At 38.6% G+C, this 16,193-nt stretch overlaps 1 protein-coding gene across 2 annotated transcripts in view; it reads right to left on the bottom strand.

The window, feature by feature from the left end:
- SLC2A13 (solute carrier family 2 member 13) overlaps positions 1 to 16,193 on the bottom strand; it is a 101,657-nt gene that overhangs the window by 59,743 nt on the left and 25,721 nt on the right. For both annotated transcript variants that reach the window (XM_053406148.1, XM_053406147.1), the window contains exon 4: positions 6,297 to 6,405. In XM_053406148.1, coding sequence (XP_053262123.1) covers positions 6,297 to 6,405 — 109 coding nt within the window. The remainder of the gene's footprint in view (positions 1 to 6,296; positions 6,406 to 16,193) is intronic.

The raw sequence follows: 16,193 nt of genomic DNA, 5'->3' as shown, positions 1-16,193 counted from the left end.
GAAGTTTTTCAGCTTTATGAGTGTGGAGAAATTCTAATCACAAAAGTGAAAAATACCTTAAAATATAACCCAATATAATCCATTACAAATAAACCATTGCCATAATTTCATCAAATCAGGTTATAAACTAAATATTTGGATTTGCAAAAGGCAATATTTTAAATAATTGTTGCAATGCAAATAAGGATTAATAAAAGTGTTTTGCTCTTTGTAGCAACTCTGACCTTATCAATAAATATAATTCAGGAATGATTAGGAACTCAGTTATTTCATTATTGCCTTTATGTTAATCAAAACCATCTCAATCGTGGTCTCAAAGGGGTCCGTCATCTAAGACTGTGTATTCTGGAAGTTACACAAAGGGATCCAAGCGATGGAAAGAAGGAGGGAGTCCTAGCAAATAGGACCAATGTTCAGGGTCAATGGGAGTTGTAATTCAGCAACCAAAAGATCCCCACGCCTATTAGAATTTTAAAGCCTGCAGAAAGTGACTGAGGCTGTAATCATCTTATTCCACTTACTTGGAAGTAAATTCTATTCAACTTAATAGGTTTACATGTAGTTTACATATAGAGGATTGCAGTATAAAATGTGTGTTTATTTCAGACTCTTTGAATGAGATGCTGCCCAAAGAGAAAATTCTAGACAGTTTTGGTTGACCTACAGTTTTTTTTTTAAAAATAAAGAGAACAGTTGCTATAAGAATTTAATATCTCTGTTTTTGTTAATCACTGCAATATATTTAATTTTTATATATTTAATCAGGCAAAACGTAACAGCTATTTCTACCTCTGAGCTACAGCTTCCTTATCAGATTATTTTCCTCACATGAGAGAATGATTAGATCTCCAAACTTAATTAATCCCATAGGAAAAAAGGAATATACAAAGATGTTTTGCAAAAAAAAGTCTTCATCTCTGAAAATGTAGTAGTCCAAACCTACTTATGTTTCTGAACAATTCAGTTGACTTTTACAAGACTACTTCAAATCAAAATATATTTGAAACATTTTCCAATTATGTGTGTGTCACTCACAGCAACTATTCTACTATAATGGACATATTTAAGATGAAGTAGACACAGCAAGAGGAGGGTGAAATGATTCAAAATGAGAGCATATTTCCCAAGAGAACTGTCCTATTTTACTAATAAGCCACACTCCACTCCCAGGCACATTACACGCATCACATCTCATAATGCATTTCTCTGTCTGTGTATGTGTTTTCTAAATGGGGGAGAGGAACTCCACATATAAACTTGTTACAGGGTAAATGGTAGGAAGTAATGAATGCTGAACAGCAGGAGTCATTTTCAAAGCTACTGGTAGGGCAAGCAGTGAACCCATACCACATCTGCAACACACTTAAGTCCTGGATTCAAGGGACTTATCAAAACACAACCTCCAGGAGCCCATGGTTTTAAGATTTCCAAAGAAGGCAAATCTCAAGAGCAGCAGAAGTCATAGTGGTCCCTCTTCACCAGGCTACTGTTGCTAAAGACTAATAATGATAATAATAATAATTTTTATTTATACCCCGCCCTCCCCAGCCAAGGCCGGGCTCAGGGCGGCTAACAAGCAATAATAAAAACAAGTTGAATGAATACAACTTAAAAACAAGATTAAAATACATTAAAATATTGAAACATTAAAATATTAAAATGCAGCCTCATCACAGGAGGAGAAAGGAAAAAGGAAAAAGAAAGAGGGGAGGGAATCAAATTGGCTCCAAGCCAAAGGCCAGGCGGAACAACTCTGTCTTACAGGCCCTGTGGAAAGAAATCAGATCCTGCAGGGCCCTGGTCTCATGAGGCAGAGCGTTCCACCAAGCCGGAGCCAGAGATGAAAAGGCCCTGGCTCTGGTTGAAGCTAATCTAACTTCCTTAGGGCCCAGGACCACTAGGGTGTTGCTATTTATGGACCTTGAGGCTCTCCGTGGGGCATACTGGATATAAATTATAAAATAATTTCTATTCACTAATAAAATAGTGAAACTTTAATATTCTTCAAAAGGTGTTAGCCAGCTTATATATTGCACTGACGGGTGGGGAGAATAAAGAAATGCTACAGGCAACATTTTGTTGAAGTATTAAGAATACAAAATACCACAAGGGGCACTATCCTCTATCATATTTTAGTCAAATTTTTGAATGGATCCTGTATCCCTTTCATCTTGCTATTGTCATTGTAGAGCAATACTGAAGGAGTGTCTTAGAAGTGAGAAGGTTCAGTTAACATGAAAAGTCCAACTGTGGGTTGTCACAGTCGTCAAACAAATAAACAAATATTTGTGGACTACTAATTTAATGCACAGCGTGCACTGAAATAAACTGGAACCTATTTGGACCAACTGATATAGCAAGTCTCTTCTGCTAACTGCCTACGCATTTTATAAAATATATAAAGGAGTTGCCTCCTATTGGAAGGTACACCTCAGTCAGAAGATAAAAGACCTTATTTTCAAAAGACCTCCTGGGGGAGGAAAGCATGTCACAGGTGCGACTCTTTTTCATCAAGTCCTGCCCACTCACTTAATCTTGGTGTGAGATTGTTTCTTGTTAAACTCCAACTGAGTTTGGTTACCTAGATATGTCAGTCTCTCACCAGCAGAACCTGTTTTGACGCTCTCAAAATAACGGTGACTAAAATCCACAAAGTGCAAGACATGGTGCCATTTGCTATAATAACTTTAGCGGGCTATTACACAAGGGTTGCGTTCAATTCCTGCCAACCATCAGCAGATTTCACACTGACCATCTTTCAAAAGATTTCACCTCAAGGCAAATCATGTCCCTCCCCCCCTTTTTTTAAAGGAAAAATGGGTTGTATAAAGTGCAATATTTATAGCTCCAACTCCAAGATGAACAATTGAGTAAACATCCTGATTGATCAGTGTTTTTCAAAACGTACAAGAAACGAGCCCAATAAACCTCCTGCACAACCTCATTAACAAATTTATGAATTTGGCTTACATCAAGTGTGCATTTAAATACGGAAGACTAAAGTGACTTAAGTGACAATGAGGTTTTTAAACATACCTACCTTCCATACCTCGCTCTTGCTACATATAATGTTGGCTATGTATTCTTCCAAACATCAACAAATATCTGATGAATAGTGGGAAGGATGCATAGGAATATTGTAAAAGGGAAACCGATTCACTGAACGTTACATTTTTTTTTTAATGGAGATGAATTTCAGCACCTCAAATCTGGCAGGCTGCTATGTTTGAAAAAAGCAAGCCGTTCTCTCAGTTTTACTAATTATCAAAGCTGTGTATTACAACAAAGCCTTTGGGCTCTCTCCCACATAGCACACACTCACAGCTTTTTGATCGTGCAGTGAAGTTATAATGCCGAATTTGTGACATTACAGTTATTACCAAGGCAACAGGCTGAAATCAAATAGTACTATGACTTCCTGGCAGGATCAAGGAGGAGAAATGGCTGGACTGTGAAAGACTCACACAAATGGCTTAAAAATAGGAACAGAGAAGAATACAAAGACACCAGCAAGATACATTTCTCCCAAAGCAAAATTATTAAGTCTGCAATACTACTGAATTCTTACACAGATCTCACAGCCACAAAAATATTGTCTGAAATGTAATCATTAAAATAACTGATAGTTTTCATATTTAAGACTTATCAGTTTCTTAGGGTTATAAGTACAACATTCCTACTAATATCTACTAATTTTGTACGATTTCATGCAACATCATTTTGCTAGAGTTCATCAGCAGGTCATTTAATCTCCTAGTCATTTGACATTTGAATATCCTCACTCTGATTTACAGTTTTCAATTATACTTCCTATCATTGAATCCCCACGATCAAGTGTCACATTATGAGGATGCAAGTCTGCAATACCAATAAAGCATTTCTAAATGACCTCCACCATTAGAATGACAATTACTGTCCTGTAAGTCGGGAGTTTCCTATCTCCAATACCCTTCCCAAAACAAACTAGATTTTGCCTATGGCATTCTCCGGGTTGTTTTGTTTTTAAACTTATTTAAGACTTTGATCACGTAGTAATGCTACCAGCTAGGCTGCAGATATAAGCTTGCATGATGCTCGTTCACATAAAAATCACTGCATCCGTCAGTGAAATTGGCGTGGGGCGGAGCTGTCCTGCCCTTCTTCCAAGGAGCACAGCACCTTCATTTGAGAGAATTATTGGCCCCACGTCATCTATCAAGTGGAGCCTTAAACCTTGACATTTCTGGTGTCACTCTGACTGCTACACCATATCAGTAAGAAGCCTAGGCTGTAACCCTTCTTTGTGCAGAGATATTAGGCAGGGTTATGGAGCTACATTCAAGGATGTTAGCCCAGTCCCAAGTTCTCAACACAGGTTCGCCACACCAGTGACAATCAGCAGGCATAAAATGAGCAATAATAAATTTTGAAGATCGTAAAAGTTCTGCAGGCAAACTAATGGAGTCAGAGTTCAATTAGGATTTAGGGCGCAGTAATATCGGGCTCTCTGAATCTTCCACTTGGTTGCAACTGACAGAAAAGAAACAGTTAGTCCTCCTTTATCAGCTCAACTGGGTCCAAATGTCATTTAGTTCCTCTTCTATCAGAACCGTCTCCATCAGCTGCTATTCCAGCTGGTTTGTTATGTAACATAATAGCATGAAAGAATTAGCACCTGAATTTGCTTATTTTCCTCCTTTGTATCAGATCACAAGTCACTGTTATAAAAATGCAAACAAAAAGTAATATATAGGAACACAGGAGGCTGCTTTATACAGGATGAGACCATCGATCCATTAGCTCAGCACTGCTTAAACTGACTGGAAGCTAGTTGTACAAGGTTTCCAAAAAGGAAACTTTCCCAGCCTGTGATCTTCTATATGGAAAGCAGAATCTCCACCACTGAACTATGACCCTTCAGTACAAAACATGTAGTAAATATAATGAGACCAGTTTCTTCAACAGCTGCACATGGAAAAACCCTGTTTAGCACATTTCCCTCCCTACCAACCACAAAAAAGTGATGGTTCACTCTGCTAGCATGGTCCTCTCATTTAAAATACAGTCAGCTGGAAAAGATATGGCAGAAGGCTAAATGTGTGCAGTGCTGCATCTTTACGTTAGTAAGCCATTAAAATGTATAGGTCATAGAATGTGCTGAAGGTTACCAAGCAGTCTGCTGTCATACACTACGATTCATATCTAGCAAGGTGACAGGTTTTCAATCAAAGCATTTTACAGTGCAGGTCCCCTAACATACATTTGTGTGTGTCTGTATCTCAAACAGCAAAAAACAAACTGAGGGGAAATCAATTTACACTGAATTGTATGTTTCTAATACTTGGTGCCTGAAGATTTACTTAATAAATCCACACCACAGCTGCTGAAACGCATTTGAGAATTTAAGAGGTTTTTCGCAGTAACTTCCGCCCTTCTCCACTTCCTCATTGTCAACTAGATCTGTTCCATTCACAGTCTGCAAAAACTACTGCTTGGTAAGGTGTTTCTGATCTAAGCACATCTGTAAGTTTAGGATAAGCAAAGTCAGCTAATGAGTACCATAAATCTTACAGGGTTTCAATATATTTCCAAAGAAAGAAAAAAGATTTGGACCTACTCCAACTGTGTTTTTTCTTCGGGAACTTCAGATATTTTCTCATTTACCATATGCACACATCACATTTTCAAAGTAATTTGATGCCAGTCCTACACTTTGTGGATTTTGTTTCGCCTCTTAGGGAAGCATGCTTAAATAGGTGCACTGCAGAAAAATCTGCTCTGTTACCTTGAACATTAGTCTAAATGCAGTTGACAATGCATTTCCATGCAAAATTTGAAAAGCACACATCTAAAACCAAGGAGAAGGTCCCCAGGGATATGAAAAACAGAAAACCACAGGAATCTACAGAACAATGTAAACAGCAGAAAAGTGATTTTTAAATTTACAAAATATTATTACATGTGATGTGAATGTACTGGTATATATAAACTTAAACAGTTGCCACTGTTGGGTAACAATTACAACAGTATTTCCAAACATCTCAAATTAATAAGACAAGATTTCCTGCACTGCATCCCATGCTTTATCTTAACAAATGGAGAGTTTCTTATAAGTGGAGTTTGTCAATTTATAAATCACCTTTATACTATTTCCATTGTTTCTGGGCTTGATGACATTTTCTCTACTGGTCACCCCTCGCCCTCTATACTATCTGAAAAATATACATGTCACTGAAAGCTTTTTGTTTATTTTCTGTTGTACCAAATGAAACATGTTTTTTAAATAAAAAAACCAAAGTTGAAAAAGTGATACATACATGACTGTGTTAATACCTGCCAGTTGCTGGAACATTTGTAGACCGCAACCCACTATTAACTCTCTTCGAGTTGGAGGATAGGTCAGCATTCTGCAGATCACAGGTCCAGCTTGAAAAAGTAAAGAAAAATGAAATTCATTACATCAATCAGTATTTCCCATTATGGCAACCAACCACATCCCATATTTTGAACTTTTTCACACGCTATTTATTTCATACATTCTTTATTATGTATAGCAGATGAATAACTAACCACAGATCAAGTGGTTTCAAGACTGTTGTCATGCTGGGACTTAAAAATCAATTAAATAAAATGTTTCAAATGATATATAAAGGTGGGTATTTCAGGAAAGCAGAAAGCCGAAAATGATACTGCCATCAAATCCACATCACAAATGGCTTACAAAATTAAGTAATTTCAGATATATATGCAACAATTGTTCATATACTGGTCTAAGGATAAGAATTTAAATTAATAATTTTCCAATAACTTTAGTTTAATAAATACTGCAGGACCTGAAAAGGGATATACTATATCAGGGTTTCCCAGTCTTAGGTCTACAATTCCCAATATTCCTAGCTAGCAGGACCAGTGGTCAGGGATTATGGAAATTATAGCCCCAAAACAGCTGGACACCCAAGTTTGGGAGACCCTATGATATACAATACCAGCAGGGAAAATGAAAGTTGGTTAATTATACAATTGCTGCTGAAATCTATATAAAAAACAAGGAACACTAAGGTTATTTCTCTATGCAATTCCCCTATTAATTTTAATGTCCATATTTTAAGATTAGCAATGCAACTAAAATCCATAAAAATATAATACTATAGCCATTGCATACTCACGGCAGGTTTTATACTTCAGATATTGCTCTAATCTTTAAAATTATGAATTGCTCTAAAATTTTAAATTATGGCACTATTCCCCACATATATAAAACAGGGCAATTAAAAGTATCTACTGCAACAATACAGGCATAAAAACAAGTACTGATAATCTTCAGTCTCAATAATAATAATAATAATAATAATAATAATAATAATAATAATAAATAATTACTAATAATAATAATTTTATTTATTCCCCACCCATCTGGCTGGGTTTCCCCAGCCACTCTGGGCGGCTTCCAACAAAATACTACAATACAATAGTCTGTTAAACATTAAAAGCTTCCCTAAACAGGGCTGCCTTCAGATGTCTTCTAAAAATCTGGTAGTTGTTTTTCTCTTTGACATCTGGTGGGAGGGCGTTCCACAAGGCGGGTGCCACTACCAAGAAGGCCCTCTGCCTGGTTCCCTGTAACTTGGCTTCTCGCAGGGAGGGAACCGCCAGAAGGCCCTCGGCACGGGACGCTCCTTCAGGTATACTGGACCGAGGCCGTTTAGGGCTTTAAAGGTCAGCACCAACACTTTGAATTGTGCTTGGAAACGTACTGGGAGCCAATGTAGGTCTTTCAAGACCGGTGTTATGTGGTCTCGGCGGCCGCTCCCAGTCACCAGTCTAGCTGCCGCATTCTGAATTAGTTGTAATTTCTAGGTCGCCTTCAAAGGTAGCCCCACATAGAGAGCATTACAGTAGTCCAAGGGAGAGATAACTAGAGCATACACCACTCTGGCAAGACAGTCCGTGGGCAGGTAGGGTCTCAGCCTGTGTACCAGATGAAGCTGGTAAACAGCTGCCCTGGACACAGAATTGACCTGTGCCTCTATGGACAACTGTAAGAAGTCATTAAGTTTCTCAAAAACTCTAAAACTGAATAGATGTGGTGGTACACTTGGATGATGGACTCAAGGGACTTGGATGATGGACTCAAGGGACTTGGATGATGGACTCAAGGGCATCCTGATCAAATTTGCAGATGACACCAAACTGGGAGGGGTGGCTAACACCCCAGAGGACAGGATCACACTTCAAAACGACCTTGACAGATTAGAGAACTGGGCCAAAACAAACAAGATGAATTTTAACAGGGAGAAATGTAAAGTATTGCACTTGGGCAAAAAAAATGAGAGGCACAAATACAAGATGGGTGACACCTGGCTTGAGAGCACTACATGTGAAAAGGATCTAGGAGTCTTGGTTGACCACAAACTTGACATGAGCCAACAGTGTGACGCGGCAGCTAAAAAAGCCAAAGCAATTCTGGGCTGCATCAATAGGAGTATAGCATCTAGATCAAGGGAAGTAATAGTGCCACTGTATTCTGCTCTGGTCAGACCTCACCTGGAGTACTGTGTCCAGTTCTGGGCGCCACAGTTCAAGAAGGACACTGACAAACTGGAACGTGTCCAGAGGAGGGCAACCAAAATGGTCAAAGGCCTGGAAACGATGCCTTATGAGGAACGGCTAAGGGAGCTGGGCATGTTTAGCCTGGAGAAGAGGAGGTTAAGGGGTGATATGATAGCCATGTTCAAATATATAAAAGGATGTCACATAGAGGAGGGAGAAAGGTTGTTTTCTGCTGCTCCAGAGAAGCGGACACGGAGCAATGGATCCAAACTACAAGAAAGAAGATTCCACCTAAACATTAGGAAGAACTTCCTGACAGTAAGAGCTGTTCGACAGTGGAATTTGCTGCCAAGGAGTGTGGTGGAGTCTCCTTCTTTGGAGGTCTTTAAGCAGAGGCTTGACAACCATATGTCAGGAGTGCTCTGATGGTGTTTCCTGCTTGGCAGGGGGTTGGACTCGATGGCCCTTGTGGTTTCTTCCAACTCTATGATTCTATGATTCTATACACACATCCTTACCATATACAGCAGGATGAGTGCTTAGTATACTAAATGACAGAGTATCAGTCAGTTCTCTTCCAATCAATAAGATATAAGAGATGTCTTCACTCCCCCTGCATTGCTTGTTGGTAAACGAAGCAGCTATTGTTTCTTCAAACATTGCTCCTCAAGGGCCTTCCCTAAGCACTCTCTTTTGTTGTATTATCTGTTTGCCTCCATATAGAAAACCATTTTTAGCATGTCTTAATTATACATGCTGAGGGCTGGAGAATTCACCAAGAGAAATAAAAGCGGCTGCGGTAGCTCAACCATCTTCAGTACAGTGACTCCTAGGTCAATATATTCACAAGAGATTAAATGCATGGCATTCAGACAACACTGTCCATGAAGTTCGGCTCAAAATCAATATTTATAGGGAATAAATTATACGTAACCTTAGGTTTGATTTTTTTCTATTTGCTTCTCAGCGTTCATTCACTACCCAATAAGGTTAATTCACTGCTATATTAAAAGACAGTTAACTGCTGCATTTGGACAAAAGGTAACACAAAAACCTAACTCAAATTTAGATCTCTCAACTGTGCCTTTTAAGGAGGTCCAATCTGCTCACTTAAAAAAAAATAAAGATTAAACCACAACTATTCTCTTCAATTCAGGAGACCCAACCTTTCCATTATAAATAATGTACAGTATAAATTATTTAATTGTTAGTAAAAAACTGTAAGACACTTACTGTTGGCTTAATAAATTCATTTATCTAAAACATAGAGTCTGATTTCTCTCCTTCGAAAGGTACCACCAATTTAAAAGCAAGGAGCCAAAACAGTCAAGTACAGCAGTTCAGAACAAGATGCATGGTTTACGGTCATTCAGTGCTATCCTAAAAGTATTGGGTTTTTTCCTACCAAGGTTTTAGGATACAGATAACTGACAACTTATGTTTATTTAACTTGTGTGCATTCAGCTTTATGCACTTGGCAATAAAATAGATAGACAGACAGACAGACAGACAGATAGAAAGAAAGGGGGCAGGCACCCAGGGAAAAAAGACTTTGGCAATCCCACCCCCCACTGAATTCCATGTGCTTTGACTATAAGCGATTTTGAGTTTATGCACTATCCCCGAAATGTAACCCCAGTGTAAGTTGAGAATTGCCTGTACAAGAGAGTTCACTCTGCAGCTTTGACTCCAAACAGCTCTACTTGAAAACCAAATGCAGCCTTTTAGCCCATTTTACCAATGCCAGCAATTTACTTCACAACCACAATTCTATTCTACCTAGGCAGAACCATATGCTACCCTTCTTGAAGCCAATTTATCACTATATAAAATCCAATGAAGTTCTCATTAATGAACGAAAGCACTACACAATTTCAAAACACATCAGCAACTGCAGATGAGAAGTTTTTATTCCCATGATATGTTTTCCTATCAAAGAACATTAAAGTGCTTATTTATTTGATTTGTCATTTTAAAATTATATCTGTGGTCTATAAACCTCTATAAAAGTTTTTCAAATCAAAATAGCATGCATAACTAATTATTTCTCCAGAATTTTCCTATTATGCTATTCAATACAGTTTAATTGTTTGAAACAGAGGTTTTAATGCTCACTTTATTACAACTGTACAAAGACTATGCATCTTCCAGTAGGGGTTCCAGAGCTTATTTCTTTATTCCAAGTCTTCCTGGGATACTTAAGAAATCAAGAGGAAAATAACATGGTGCCAAGGTCATCCTGCTCTGATTTAATTATTTCTGTTGGACTAGAGTATTGTTCTACTTTCCAGCACAGTTTCAATTACCCGGGTGTTTTGTTAACTTCTCACAGGAACAGGGCATGGCTATTTTCAAAGGAATGGAACACCTTCAATTATGTCAAAATATTCTATCATATTATAAAGTCTAGAAATGTCACTGTAACCATTTCTTCTCAGAATTAAAATCAGAACGTCAAGCCACGCTTCCCAGAAAAAAAAATATGGATGAATGAATAAAGGCCCCTTTCCTTGTTTTCTTAGCAGAATGAGAGCCATGCACCATACTTCATCCCTGCCAGCAATGAAGTTAAATATGGAAAAAACAAGTTCTGTAACAAGAGCTAAATAATACAAACCGAAAGTGGCTGGTGGGGAGAATGAAGCATGACAATGATCTTTTTAAAAAACCAACTAGTTCCCCCCACACCGTGCTGACGCCAAGCTTACCATGGGAAGTCAGCTATGTCCCATTGACCTTGACTGTGGAGTTACAGCTGTAAAAGCCACAGGAACCGTTCTCCCTCAAAAAACCCCAACCCTTAAACAAAGCTTAGGCTGCTATCCTGTAACCACTTACCCCATCAAACACAAAGAAATCGACTTCTAAGTAGACATATAATGTGTTGTATTGTAAGTGAATTCTTAATGAGTGTCTGCTGTAGAGCAGAAGACATATCTAAGTCTCTTTGCACTAGATGAACTCTTTTCCAACTCTACAATTCTATGATTTTTTTGTAAAGTGTTAACCTTTTGCATTTTCCATTTGGGTCGGAGATTCTGCACTTATTGTGTAGCAGTATTCCGGTTTCGCCAGAAGCGGCTTAGTCATGCTAGCCACTTGACCCGGAAAAACTGTCTGCAGACAAACATCAGCTCCCTTGGCCAGTAAAGCGAGATGAGTGCCGCAACCCCAGAGTCGTCCGCGACTGGACTTAACTGTCAGGGGTCCTTTACCTTAGGGACGCGGGTGGCGCTGTGGGTCGGCGGTTCAAATCCCCATGACAGGGTGAGCTCCCGTTGCTCAGTCCCTGCTCCTGCCAACCTAGCAGTTCGAAAGCACGTCAAAGTGCAAGTAGATAATAGGTACCGCTCCGGCAGGAAGGTAAACGGCGTTTCCGTGCGCTGCTCTGGTTTCGACAGAAGTGGCTTAGTCATGCTGGCCACGTGACCCGGAAGCTGTCTGCAGACAAACGTCAGCTCCCTCGGCCAGTAAAGCGAGATGAGCGCTGCAACCCTGGAGTCATTCGCGACTGGACCTAACTGTCAGGGGTCCTTTACCTTTTATGTGCAGAAAATACTTTCTAAGGTGTATCTGACCTCAGACAAACTCACCATAGGAAAAATGCATTCTGGTTGCTTGGAAAAAATGAAGAGAAAACCACAGCGCTTCCAAGGACTACCAGACAACAGGACAGAAGCAGTAAATATACACTAAAGGGGGAAACAGCAGTTCTTTAGGACTCCAGGGATTCCTATTGCCCAGTGTCCAAACAGTTTGTTAAATATTTATCTAGATGACTGGTGCTGAGTGGAAATGTTATTTTTCAGATTATCATTTAAGTACTCAAGCAAACACAATTAACCAAACACTCATTTGTGAAACATGTAGTCATAAGAATAAAGATTTTAAACCATTAAATCTGATACACTGATTAACCTTTCCAAGGGTTATAATATTTGTTGTATAATATTTTGTAGTTACTACTATTCTGGAAAAAGTCAATAGAATTAGAAAATCCTTTAGTAGACGTGCTTTAGACTTCAAGTTATCTTAAATTTGTAGATTTTTTTTTTAAACTGAGGGTAGATTAAATTTTTTAAAGTAAGGGTCCCTAATGGCCTTTGTGCATATTGCCATTCTTGTTGCTAGGATACACTGAAAAGGATTCTACAAAAGGTTGGACGATGATGAACTCAGAAGCAATCTCACTGATGCAGAGAGTATACTTCAGCTTCCCCACAGCTGAAACCAAGCTCTGGAAAACCACAAAAACATGTTTTAGAAGCAGGGCTGGCCCCAAATATTTGGCTGTTAGCGGTGAAGGACTAGCGCTCCTTCCCTATTCCACATTCAAAAATGGCCTGGACAGACAGTTGAATCTTACTTCAACAATGATAGCAGATTAGCAACATTCACTGCACCTAAAGTACCAGGCTAGGTTTGCGGGAACGGGAGAGGATACATAGCATGTACAAGCTCTGTCCTCCAACAGAGGGGAATCGCCAAGCGGCTTAGAGGTAACAACCCCTGAATCTGCCACTTGACCCAGTTGCCTCATCCAGCCCTGTTTGGAAAGGAGTTGCTGCTGCTGCGCCTCCTATCACTGTACTAATTCACAGCCTGCTTTCAAACCACTGTACATGGCAAACCACTCCGAACACCAGTACAAGTCACACCATCTACATGTATTATTGCTTTGCGTAATGCTACGATCACTGCTGTAAAAAACAATATGAGTTAAAACTATGGCACTCGCTCTCACAGGAGGCGGTGATGAAACTCGGGAGTTGTAGGTTCTCTATAATTCTTATTACAAAGCAGTGTAATAAAGGTCAACAATTCTTCAATATCCCCTTTTCAATGTTTATCAGGAATAAAAATATATGCTAGACCCCATTTTCCTTTCAATTAAATTAGTATATCCTCATATTTAATCTTCCATCAATCTACATAAAGTAATTAGGAACAATTAATATGATCATCAATATCAATATACTTTATTTTGTGGGTGGGTGCATGATTTGTTGTTTGTTGCCCAAAGCATATCATCTTCTTCTTTTTTACACATTTTAGCTATTGTTAGTATGTACAGATGCCGCTAACTATGCTATGTGCCTGCAGGAAGCTCTGGGCTAGGCAGGATCCAGTGTCATCCCACAAGGGACACTCCCCCAGATGGATGGGTGTGTGATTCATGTTGTGGGGTAGGCACAACCAGTTGCTGATTTAATTTCTTATGAGCATTTCATAAGCAAGATAATTTGGACCAAAAACAACTGTTCTAGGACTCAAAGGTGGGAGTCCCCAGTCATGGAAATATACTATATGGGGCACTCCAAATGCTATTTGGGGGTTCAGGGATAAATGAATTTTCATTCTTTTCAGTGTTTTGAAATTGCAAGCAAATAAGGAACTGGGAACTAGTAACCTACTTGAGCACTGTTTTTATGTAGCACCAGGGTTCCAGATCCCAGGGCATGGCATACAATACATTAACTCTGCTGAAACTACATAGGCCTGGATTGGCTTGGAAACTCCCCAGGAGTCCTATACATGCTGCCTGGAGTTCAACGGAAGCCAGGAAGGATATAAAGGCACAAAATAAAACAGAACAGGCTCTGAAACAAACAAGGGCAAATTGCTCCTTCTAAGGTGGATAATGAAATGCTGAATGGCAAAATAAGGAAAGGGAAAAGCCAGCTGAAGTAGAAACCTTCAAGGCATGTAGGAAAAGAATGTTTTTAAGAGCACTTAAAGAACCAAACTATCAGAAAAACAGGACCACGGGGGCATGCTACCCTCATGTTGTGGCCAGTGCTTGCAGCAGTAGACTGGTACAAACCCTCAGTTGCCTGGGGCTTAATGCTTTCTTCTCTTCAGCCTGGTATAGGATACTAAGAAAGATTACTTACTTGAAGGCTAAGGTTTGAATCCTATGCACCTTTATTTGAAAACTAGTCGCTTTGAACAAAGTACATACGTGAACAATAGACATACAGCATATACTGAATATACATGCATGACTGGGGTATAACAGGTGTCTAAAAGCAGTGGGTGGCAGCAAAATGGTGTTTTTCAATGAGACACAAAATGGAAGTCCATGTCATCTGGTTGGTAGAGTCATAATGATTTCAGTTTGTCTTTTTTTTAATAACAATTCAAAAATATCAATGCGTGGCAAAGGCAACACATGTCAACTTAAACCTTTTCTGTGTTCATACTTCTAGAAATAAGGTATTGCCAAAATTGTAACTTCAGTTTAATACATCTGTTTGTACTCTTTTTCAAGGCTGTTGGACTGTAGCTATATCCAAACATTTTCTTGCTCTGCATTTACAAATGCTGCAAGCTACTGGGAAAACTGTTTTCCATTGTCATAGCAATGGAAGCTAAATACTATAAAGCGCAGCGCTTTTGAAATAAAATGTGAATAAAGATGTTCTATACAGGCATTTCTGTAGCTATTCACTTGTTTAGAATCTGCCATAAACTGTCATTTTATTCTTGCTTCTAACAGATCTAATTTAGTTTTAACAAAATGTTAACACTTCAGAGCTCCCTCTTAGAACTGCTTGTTCGCTCTTATAAAAAAAAATGCTAATATGCAAGAGAATAATCCAATTCCGGTATAATCACTGAAGTCACAGAAAACCACTCAAACACAATAGAGCTTGAGCTTTAGTTCCATTATTTATAAGCAATCTTTTTGATGCAAAAAATAGCACAATGTTGATATTGTTTGTATTTCGGGCTGTGATGTAAATTCAAGAAATATCCACTCCTGCATAATGAAATTTGTAGTAGTACTAAGGTTCATGTGCTGCCTATCCCAGCTTCATGTTAGGGAAGAGGAAATCCTAAAAACAGAACTCCTCTAATGCAGTGTTGACAACAATGCTTGACCTGAAAGCCAAAGTCATAACAGAATGAACACAAATAAGATCACCGAATATCACTGCATTTGAAGCTCACTAAAACTGCTAGCTCTGAAATGTTAAAATCTTCTGAGTTTTTAAGGAGGAAGGAACTTATCTGAAACCCTTCATCATGACTTTCCCGTGAGCAAGAAATATATTAATAAATCAAAGTTTGAGTAGTCAGGGCTGCATAAACTTGAGACCAGACTTATCCTGCTAATATCTGTTTTTACAGGAAATAAGAATTATACATTAATCTGCTTATATCCATACACTATAAATAAGAGGCCAGTGTTTCAGAATCTGTTTTGCATCTTGAAAGGTAAATGAGGAAAATCCTCTTATATCCTCTCATATCAGTGTCAAGAGCTTCTTCACCAATGCAAAATTCACTTTAAGAAAAACATATTTTTCCTAAACAATTATTTGGGTACAGTACCAGAAGGAACTTCTTGTGTCATTTTTAAGAAACCTCATTTTACCATCAATGAGAAAAACAAAAATTGGTAATATCTCAACACAAACATATAACAACCCTTGAATCACAATAATTTGATTTTATTTCCATTTTTAGAATAAACTCTGATCCAAGAAAAAGCCATAAGCCATTTCCCTCTTATGGTCAACAGCACATAATATTATGTTACATATTTAGTGTGCAGAACTGCAAGTGAGTAAATGCATAAAAAAAACTTAACCTATGATTCAGTTTAACACTCTTATGTTAGACCCACATCTCTCCACGGAAAAATCACTATGGGCTAG

Source organism: Podarcis raffonei, chromosome 10, assembly GCF_027172205.1.
Source record: "Podarcis raffonei isolate rPodRaf1 chromosome 10, rPodRaf1.pri, whole genome shotgun sequence".
NCBI lineage: Eukaryota > Metazoa > Chordata > Lepidosauria > Squamata > Lacertidae > Podarcis > Podarcis raffonei.
The sequence above is the reverse complement of the archived record's forward strand: the minus strand, read 5'-3'. Positions and strand labels throughout refer to the sequence as shown.